A 9,933-nucleotide genomic window follows, 5' to 3' on the forward strand; every position below is an offset into this window, starting at 1 on the left:
CCAGGCCCTGCAAGGTGCGGGGGGAGGGTGCTGAGCGCGGGGGGAGGGTGCTGAGCACGGGGGGTGCCCAGCGTGGCACCCACCTCGAGGTGGCCAGGACCTTGCCCCCCTGTGTGCCCTTTCCCCTGATGCTTCCCTTGGCATCGTCCCCAGGGGTCAAACCCCACAGCTGGCACCTGCCCAGGGAGCTGCTGGAGTGCCCAGCCCTGCAGGGGTGCCAGAAAGGTGTGGCCATGGCACCTGGGGCCGTGGGGTGGTGCCCGTGGGGTGGTGCCCGTGGGGTGGTGCCCATGGTGGGGTTGGGGGGAGGCTGGGACTGGCTGAGCTCAGAGGGCTTGGCCATGCTTCTATGACGGGCAGGGCTGGCACCCATGGGGCAGCCCAGCAGCCATTGGGAGAGCCTGGCACCCATAGGGCAACCCAGGAGGCATTGGGAGAGCCTGGCACCCATGGGGCAGCCCAGCAGCCATTGGGAGAGCCTGGCACCCATGGGGACAGCCTGGCACCTATAGGGAGAGATTGGCATGCATGGGGGAAGGTTGGCATCCATGGGGACAGACTGATACCCATGGGGGGTGCCCAGCAGCCCTTGGCAGAAGCTGGCACCCATGGGGAGAGCTCAGCACCCATGGGGAGAGCTCAACATCCAACGGGACAGCCTGGCACCCATGGGGAGAGCCCAGCCCTGACGGGGAATGCCCAGCACCCGCAGGGAGAGCTTGGCACACAGGGGAAGAGCCTGGCATCCTGGGAAGGACGAAGGGGAAACTGAGGCACGGGGAGGGCATGGAGCTAAACCCACCCTTCCCCCCCACCCCCCAAGACCTCCCCTCCTCCCCACGCAGCCCAGGGCCACGCACCCATGCCCGGCGCGGGCAGGAAGCACCCAGCTCCATCCTCCCCATGCCCACCTCAGGGTGGGCAGACCCCACGGAGCCCCCCAGAGCCCGCGTGGTACCTGCTGCCGCGTCGGTGGCCTCGCTGGCACGCCCGGCCCTGGGCAGAGGGTGCTGGGCAGAGGGTGCTGGGCAGGGCTGGGGGCTCCCGGGCTGCGGAGGTGGCAGCGAGTGACACCGAGCGTCAAAAAGTCCCCGCGGGGACTTCCTTCCTGCCCGCAGCCTCTGCAGCTTCCTGCCGAGGGAGGAGGCGACAAAGTGGGGGGCACCCCCCCCCGACACCCAGGGGGCAGGGACCGGGGTGGGGGATGAAGTGGGCACCCCACTTGGTGCTGGGCACCGCGCTGGGCACTTCGATGGATCCTGGCAGCTGGCCGCTCCCGCCCCCTCCCGGCGCAGAGGGTACCGCAGGGCTGGGCGATGCTCTGCCAGGGCATCCCAGCCCCCACGCTGCCTGGGTGCTGCTGAGGTGCCCCTGCGCCCCCCCCCCCCCCCTTCACCCCCTTGCTGGGACCCTCCCTGCCCCACTCAGGGCCCTGCTGGGTTGGGCTCAGCCTCCTTGCCCCTGCCCTGCCCTGCCCCAGGGTGCAACCGGCGCCGTCGGGGGCAGCGCGGGGCTGGGCACGTTCCTGGCGCTGGTGCCACGCAGGGTACCCAGCAGAGGATGTGGCCAGGCCTGGCAGCCACCGCGGGTTGCTTTATTGCCTTTCTGCTGCTCAAACCAGGAGGAGAAACTTTGGGGGGCCGGGGAGGGGGGGGAGGGGCAAGGCAGGGAAGGGCACCCTGTGCCCAGGGACAGGCACCAGGGCACCAGGGCCTCTCCTCAGTGATGCCTCAGTGGCTTTGTCCCCGTGCCAGGGCTCTTCCCTGGTCCCAGCTCCTGGAGTTTGGGGGAGGGGGGGAGGGGGTGGGGGGAAAGGGAGGGGGGCAAAGAGGGTCTCTGGGACAAACCTGGCACAAAGTGACGCTTGTGCCACTGTGCCAGCCCGGGGTGCCAGGCAGCTCACCAAGCCGTAGCCACCCTGCCAGCCCTGTGCTGGGGCTGCTGGCTGCTGTGGCGCCGCCGCTAGCGGTGGCCTGAGCCCAGCCGCTGCCGGTGCCGGTGCTGGTGCCGGTGCCGGTGCGGGAGGGAAGGGGTTACGGCTCCGGCCTCCGACGGCCCCGGCCGGCCCCCGACCGCTCCGGCCGCCCCGCCGAGGGTCCCTCCCCGACGTCCTTCAACCTCCCGCCCGCCCCCGGGCTGCAGGAGCTCAGGGCACAGCCAGTCCCCTCCCGCACGGTCACCTCCACACCCACTGAGGACACCGCGGAGGCTGCCACCTGCCCCCCAGGCTCCCCGGGGACCCCTCCCGGCTCTCCTCCGACCCCTCCTCCCCCCGCGGCACTGGCTCCTTGCTGGACAAACGAGCAGCGTGGTCCTGGTGAAGGTTTGGTTTGGTCCTGTGGACCCCTGGGCACCCTCCAGGTCTCCTTTGACCCCCCTGAGGCACCAGATCCTTGCTGGCCAAACAAGTGGCATGGTCCTGGTGAAGGTTGGGTTGGGTTGGACTTGGTTTAGTTGGGATGGGGTTGGGTGGTTTGGGGAGAGGTTCGTTTGATTTGGGTTGGGTTGGATTTTGCTTGGTTTGATATGGTCAGGTTGGGTTGGGTTGGGTTGGGTTTGGTTTGGTTGGATTGGGTTTGGTTGGGTTGGGTTTGGCTGGATTTGGTTTGGTTGGGTTGGGTTTGGTTGGGTTGGGTTTGGTCTCATTGGGTTGGATTTGGTCTCATTGTGTTGAGTTTGGTTAGATTGGGTTTGGTTGGGTTTGGTTTGGTTGGGTTTGGTCTCATTTGGTTGGGTTTGGTTGGATTGGGTTGGTTTGGCTAGATTAATTTTGGTTTGATTTTGTTGGTTTGGGTTGGGTTTGGTTTGATTTGGTTTGGTTGGGTTGGATTGGCTTTGATTGGGTGGGTTTGGTTGGGTTGATTGGGTTGGGTCTCATTTGGTTGGGTTTGGTTGGGCTGGGTTTGGTCTCATTTGGCTGGGTTTGGTTGGGTTGGGTTTGGTTGGTTTGAGTTGGGTTTGGTTGGTTTGGCTAGATTGGGTTTGGGTTGATTTTGTTTGGTTTGGATTTGTTGGGTTTGGTTGGGTTGGGTTGGGTTGGGTTGGGTTTGGTTGGGTTGGGTTTAGTTGATGAGCTCAGGCTGTCCCCTTCTACAGCCTAGCACTGGGCACAGACCTGCCTGGGGACTGGGATGGGATAGAGCAGAATGGATGGGATGGGATTGATGGAATTAAGATGGGATGAGATGGGAGGGATGGGATGGGACAGGATGGGAGAGGATGTTTGGGATGGAATGGGATGCGACAGAACAAGAGGGATGGGATGGGATGGGATGGGATGGGATGGGATGGGATGGGATGGGATGGGATGGGATGGGAGCCACCCTCCCCACGCTCCATCCTTTCTGCTGTGCACCCAACACCAGTTGCTAAGTGCAGGGAGTTTCCTCCCTCTCCAGTTTCCTCCCCCTCAGAGGCTCCAGAGCCGCCGTGCCTGTGCCGTGCCATGCCCAGCCGTGCCCTTCCCGTGCCGTGCCACATCCCCTCTGTGCCATATCCCGCCCCCAGCTGTCCCCCTCCCCTCTTTCCCCAGCTCCTCACGCTGGCCGCGGCGGGGAGCCCGGAGGCGCCGATGCCGGCGAGCCTCACCTTCAGCCTCTGGGACTACGGAGTCTTCAGCCTCATGCTGCTGATCTCCACCGGCATTGGCCTCTTCCACGGCCTGGCCAAGGGCGGCCAGCAAACCACGGAGGATTTCTTCACGGGGGGGCGCCGGATGTCGGCTCTGCCCGTGGGGCTCTCGCTCTCTGCCAGCTTCATGTCGGCCATCCAGGTGCTGGGGGTGCCGGCGGAGTCCTACCGCTACGGAGCCAAATTCCTCTGGATGTGCTTTGGGCAGCTGCTCAACACCTTCCTCACCTCCCACCTCTTCCTCCCTGTCTTCTACCGCCTGGGGCTCACCAGCACCTATGAGGTGGGCATGGGGTGGGGGCACACACATCCTGCTCCGCGGGTTGGGACGGTCCCAAGGAGCTGCCCATCCTGCTCCGGGCGCTGGGACGGTCCCAAGCAGCTGCCCATCCTGCTCCGAGCGCTGGGACGGTCCCAAGGAGCTGCCCATCCTGCTCCGAGCGCCGGGACGGTCCCAAGCATCTGCCCATCCTGCTCCGGGCGCTGGGATGATCCCAAGCATCTGCCCATCCTGCTCCGGGCGCTGGGATGATCCCAAGCAGCTGCCCATCCTGCTCCGGGCGCTGGGATGATCCCAAGCAGCTGCTCATCCTGCTCCGAGCGCTGGGACGGTCCCAAGGGACTGCCCATCCTGCTCCGAGCGCTGGGACGGTCCCAAGGAGCTGCCCATCCTGCTCCGAGCGCTGGGTTGGTCCCAAGCAGCTGCCCATCCTGCTCCGAGCGCTGGGACGGTCCCAAGGAGCTGCCCCTTTTTGTCCGCAGTACCTGGAGCGGAGGTTCAGCAGGAGCGTAAGGCTGTGCGGAACCCTGCAGTATGTGGTGGCCACGGTGGGTGCCCGCGGGGCAGGGGGTGGGATGGGGGCAGCGGGGACGTGGGGCAAGGGGTCGGGCGCTGGATCCTTGGGAAGCCTCCTCGTGATTTCCCGGGGCTTGTGTTTTGCATGGCTCGGAGCAGAGAGCTCCTGCCGGCAGCTCTGTTTGCAGTGCAGTCCTCTGGCTTGTTGTGCTTGGGCAGCACCACCGCGCTGCGTCCTTGGCGCCGCGGGCAGCCATGCCCTGCCCGGTGCCCGCGGTACCCGCGGTGCCCGTGGTGCCTTACCGTGCTGGTGGGACGGGTGCTCGTCAAGACAGAGCTCTGAGTGCCCATCGAGACCTCTGGGTGCTTAGCTCAGCCCTGGGTGTCCATTGAGTTCTCTGGGTACCCATTCCAGTCTTGGGTGCCCATGAAGATCTCTGGGTGCCTATTGAGACCCCTGGGTGCCTATCAAGATCCTTAGGTGCTCATCTCAGCCCGGGGTGCCCATTGAGGTCCTTGGATGCCCATTGAGACCCCTGGATGCCTATCTCAGCCCTGGGTGCCCATTGAGACTTGTGGGTGCTCAGCTCAGCCTTGGGTGCCCATTGAGACTTATGGGTGCTCAGCTCAGTCCTGGGTGCCCCTCGAGTCCTCTGGGTGCCTATTGAGACCCCTGGGTGCCTATCAATACCCTTAGGTGCTCATCTCAGCCCTGGGTGCCCATTGAGACCTCTGGGTGCCCACTGAGCCCCCTGGGTGTTTTCCATGGCACAGAGCACGCAGCTCCTGCTGGGAGCCCTGTTTGGAAGGAAACCTCTCCCTCGTTGTGCTTGGGCAGCACCACTACACTTTGTCCTTGTCCCCATGGGCAGCTGTCCCCTGCCCGGTGCCCACGGGTGCCCACGGATGCCCACAGTGCTGGTGGCATGGGTCACTGATCCCCTCCCTCTCTCCTCTTCCCCCAGATGCTCTACACCGGGATCGTCATCTACGCCCCAGCCCTGATCCTCAACCAAGGTGCAGTGGGGGCTGGCGGGGGCTGCTTCCCCTCTGCCTTGGGGACACCTGCCCCCTCCCCCCCCCCGCCGTGCCACCCCAGGTGGTGTTGGCAGCCCCCGGGGCTCTGCCCAGCGCCTTCTCTTCTCCTTCAGTGACTGGTTTGGACATCTGGGCGTCGCTGCTCTCCACCGGGGTCATCTGCACCTTCTACACTACCATAGTGAGAGGGGAGCGGAGCGCCGGGGGAGGGGGGGGGAGGTCCTCTGGGGTGTTCCCAAATGTTCCCCGACTCTGTCTGCCGCAGGGCGGGATGAAGGCTGTCATCTGGACCGACGTCTTCCAGGTCTTTGTGATGCTCGCCGGCTTCCTGGCCGTCATCATCCGGGGGGCGCTGCTGGTGGGGGGTCCCAGCGCCGTGCTGACCATCGCCGCCAACGGCTCCAGGCTCAACTTCGGAGAGTTAGTGGGGCTGGTGTCCCCTCCCCCCCCCCCCTTCCTCCTCCCCCTCCTCCCCAACCCCTGGGGTGCCCCAGCTCACACCCCCCCACCCCCGTCCCCCCTGCCTCCTTCCTCACTGTAGCCCTGTGCTCTCCCCCCCCCGCCCAGCTTCAACCTGGACCCCCGGAGCCGCTACACGGTGTGGACCTTCCTGGTGGGGGGGACCTTGGTCTGGCTCTCCATGTACGGAGTCAACCAAGCCCAGGTGCAGCGCTACGTGGCCTGCAGGACCGAGCGGGAGGCCAGGCTGTGAGTCCCGCCGGGGATCCGCTGGATCCTGCCCCGCGGGGGCTGGGGGAGGGAGCAGCAGCTCTTGAAGTGGGGCAGGGGAGGGGGAAGGGAGGGGGGAGGGAGGGGAGAGGTGGCCGCACGGCAGCAGGGCCCCCCTCAGGTTCTGTCGTGGCCCCTGCACCACTCCATGGATGTTGCATGGACCCTGCACCCCTGCATGGACCTTGCATGGACCCTGCACCACTCCATGGATTTTGCATGGACCCTGCACCCCTGCATGGACCTTGCATGGACCCTGTACCCCTGCATGGACCCTGCAGGGACCCTGCACCACTCCATGGATATTGCATGGACCCTGCACCCTTGCATGGACCTTGCAGGGACCCTGTACTCTTGCATGGACCTTGCATGGACCCTGAACCCCTGCATGGATGTTGCATGGACCCTGCAGCACTGAATGCACCCTGCATGAACCCTGCACCCTTGCACAGATCTGGCACCCCTGCGTGGACCCTTGCACAGCTCCTTTACCCCTGCACAAATCTTGTCCTCTTGCATGGACCTGCACCAATCCTGCACCCCTGCATGGACCTGCACCAATCCTGCACCCTCGCACAGCTCCTGCACCAATCCTGCACCCTCACCCAGCTCCCTGCACGGACCCTCGGTGGGGACCCTGCCCCCTTCCTCGGACCCTGCCCGGACCTTGCCCCCCCGGCAGGGCCCCTCGCAGGGCTTCTTTCTCCCTGCACGGAGCCTACCTGAACCCTGCACCTTGGCAGGGCCCCTGGGCCCCCCCCCGCCCCGGGCTGCACTCAGCTGGCTGCCCCCCCCGCAGGGCACTGCTGGTGAACCAGCTGGGGCTGTTCTGCGTGGTGGGCAGCGCAGTGCTCTGTGGCCTTGTGATGTTTGCCCTCTACCAGCACTGTGACCCCCTCCCTGGCCGGCTACATCTCGGCTCCCGACCAGGTACCCAGCCTCCCCCCACCCCCGGGCACCAAGCTCCACACACACCCCCCACCACGGGTGCCCACCGAGGCCCCTAGGCTGCCCAGCGAGATCTGAGGCTGCTCAGCTGAGCCCTGGGTGCCCAGCGAGACCTCTGGGTGCCCATTGAGACCCCTGGGTGCCCCATTGAGGCCCCTGGGTGCCCAGCGAGACCCTTGGGTACCCAGCAAGACCCTTGGGTACCCAGTGAGACCCTTGGGTGCCCATTGAGACCCCTGGGTGCCCATCAAGACCCTTGGGTACCCAGCAAGACCTCTGGGTGCCCAGCAAGACCCCTGGATGCCCATCAAGACCCCTGGATGCCTGTTGAGACCCCCCAGGTGCTCAATTCTGCCCTGGGTGCCCATCTCAGCCCTGGGTGCCCACCAAGACCCCTGGGTGCCCATTGAGACCCCTGGGTGCCCATCTCAGCCCTGGGTGCCCATTGAGACCCCTGGGTGCCCATCTCAGCTCTGTTTCTGGGTCTGGGGCGCTGTGCCCCCCCCTCAAGCCTGGCACAAACCGCTTTGCCCCCCCCAGTACATGCCCTACCTGGTCCTGGACATCTTCCAGACGTCGCCAGGGGTGCCAGGGCTGTTCCTGGCCTGTGCCTACAGCGGGACCCTCAGGTGAGGTTGGGGGCACCCTGAGGGGCATCCCCCCCACCCCATGCCACCCACCCTCAGCTGAGCACTGGGGGTTGAGCTGTGCCACCTGCCCCTGCCCCAGCACCGCCTCCACCAGCATCAATGCCATGGCTGCTGTCACCCTCGAGGACCTGCTCAAACCCAGGCTGCCCAGCCTGGCACCACAGCGACTGGCACTCATCTCCAAGGGGCTGTGTGAGTGGGCACCAGGGGCTGGGCTGGGCCAGGCCATGCAGTGCCATCTGTGCCATGCCTTGCTACCCCCATCCTGTGCCATGCCAGCTCGTGCCATGCAGTGCCATCTGTGCCATGCCTTGCTACCCCATCCCTGTGCCATGCCAGCTCATGCCATGCAGTGCCATCTGTGCCATGCCTTGCTACTCCATCCTGTGCCATGCCAGCTCATGCCATGCAGTGCCATCTGTGCCATGCCTTGCTACTCCATCCTGTGCCATGCCAGCTCATGCCATGCTGTGTCAATCCATGCCACACTACCCCTGCCCTCATGCCATGCTGTGCCCTGCCCCTCCAGACTCTGCTGTGCCATGCCATGCCATGCCATGCTAACCAGATCTGGAACATGGCATCTCATGCCATGCCATGGTATGCCAGCCTGTGATGTGCCCCTGGCATTCCATGCCATGCTACACCACCCCTGTGCCATGCTCTGCCATGTCATTCCATGCTATACTGTGCCACTTCAGTCTGTGCCATGCCATGCCATGCCATGCCATCCTGTGTGACCTGTCCTGTGCCAGGCCATGCTGTGCCACACTCCTCCATCCTGTGGTGTCCAAGCTGTGCTGTGCCATGTTGTACCACACTGTGTCAGGCCATGCCACACTCTGCCAGCCATGCTGTGCCATACTCTGTCACACTCTGCCATGCTGTGCCAGGCCATACCATGCTGTGCCATGCTATGCCAGTCCAATGCCAAGCTGTGCCAGACCAAGGTACACTGTGCTGTGCCATGCTGTGTCACTCTATGCCATGCCATTCTGTGCCATTCTGTGCCATGCTGTGCCCCCCCCCTGCCCTGCTGTGCCGTGCCAAGCCGCTGAGCCTCTCCCCTCTCGCCCACAGCTCTCCTCTATGGCACCTCCTGCATCACGGTGGCAGCCCTGGCATCGCTGCTGGGCGGGGGGGTGCTGCAGGGTGAGCCCCCAGCACCCACAGCCTCATCCTGCTCACCCCCTGACCCCTCCCCCCCGCCTCTCCCCTCCCCCCTCCCACCCCCGCTCCGGTGCCCCCCAGCTGTGCCCAGCCGAGCAGGACCCTGCCGCACGCCGCTGGGCACCGGAGAGCCCTTGAGCCGGAGGCGAGCCGAGGGGGCTGGGGCAGTGCCAAGCTCCATCCTCCTCCTCCTCACCCCTCCGTGCTCCCCCACCCTCCCCCATCCCCCGTGCCCCCCCCCGTGCCAAGGAGGGGGCGGTTGGCACACTTCGGGTGCCCTTCCAGGGCTCCTTCACCGTCATGGGGGGTGATCAGCGGCCCCCTGCTGGGGGGCTTCGTCCTGGGCATGTTCGTGCCAGGCTGCGGCACCGGAGTGAGTCCGGGGGGGGACAGGAAGGGGAGCTGGGGAGGGGGGAGGGCGGTGTGGGCATGAGGGCCAGGCTGGGGAGGGTCTGGGGGTGCAGCACAGCCCTGAGTCCTTGGGGAGGGTCTGGGGGGGGGTCCTGAGTCCCTGGGTGGGAACTGGAGTCCCCGGGAAGGGCTTTTGGGGGTGCAGCACAGCCCTGAGCCTGGAGGGGTCTGGGGGTGCTGGGGGTGCAGAGTTGAGTCCCAGGGAGGGAAGGTTTTGGGGTCCAGCAAAACAATGAGTTCTGGGGGAGAGGATTTTGGGGGTGCAGCTCAGCCTTGAATCTTGGGTGGGGGTCTGGGGGTGCAGGGATGAGGCCCGGGGGGGGAGGTTTGGGGGGCTCAGCCTTTGGGGGTGCAGCTCAGCCTGCAGTCCTGGGACAGGCTGGGGGTGCAGGGGTGAGTCTTGGGGGGGGGGAGGAAGGGGGGGAGGGGCTGGGGGGTGCAGCACAGACTTGAGTCTTGGGGGGGATTAGGGTGAGGGTCCCCAGGGGTCCTGCTCCCCCCCAGGCTGTTTGGACCCCCCCTCTCCCTCTACCACAGGGGGTCCTGGGGGGCCTGGCTGCT

General features: G+C 65.6%; 1 protein-coding gene across 1 annotated transcript in view; it reads left to right on the top strand.

The window, feature by feature from the left end:
- The first annotated feature begins 3,360 nt into the window (after window positions 1-3,360).
- LOC137460915 (sodium/iodide cotransporter-like) overlaps window positions 3,361-9,933 on the top strand; it is a 9,067-nt gene continuing 2,494 nt past the window's right edge. The window contains exons 1-10 of the mRNA XM_068170942.1: window positions 3,361-3,913; window positions 4,393-4,458; window positions 5,392-5,443; window positions 5,578-5,645; window positions 5,730-5,884; window positions 6,032-6,172; window positions 7,078-7,123; window positions 7,682-7,770; window positions 7,871-7,983; window positions 8,872-8,943. Coding sequence (XP_068027043.1) covers window positions 3,446-3,913; window positions 4,393-4,458; window positions 5,392-5,443; window positions 5,578-5,645; window positions 5,730-5,884; window positions 6,032-6,172; window positions 7,078-7,123; window positions 7,682-7,770; window positions 7,871-7,983; window positions 8,872-8,943 — 1,270 coding nt within the window. The 5' untranslated portion in view covers window positions 3,361-3,445. The remainder of the gene's footprint in view (window positions 3,914-4,392; window positions 4,459-5,391; window positions 5,444-5,577; window positions 5,646-5,729; window positions 5,885-6,031; window positions 6,173-7,077; window positions 7,124-7,681; window positions 7,771-7,870; window positions 7,984-8,871; window positions 8,944-9,933) is intronic.

The sequence above is a fragment of the Melanerpes formicivorus genome, unplaced genomic scaffold, assembly GCF_026170545.1.
Source record: "Melanerpes formicivorus ecotype bairdi unplaced genomic scaffold, bMelFor1.0.p_v2 SCAF_902, whole genome shotgun sequence".
Classification (NCBI taxonomy): Eukaryota; Metazoa; Chordata; class Aves; order Piciformes; family Picidae; genus Melanerpes; species Melanerpes formicivorus.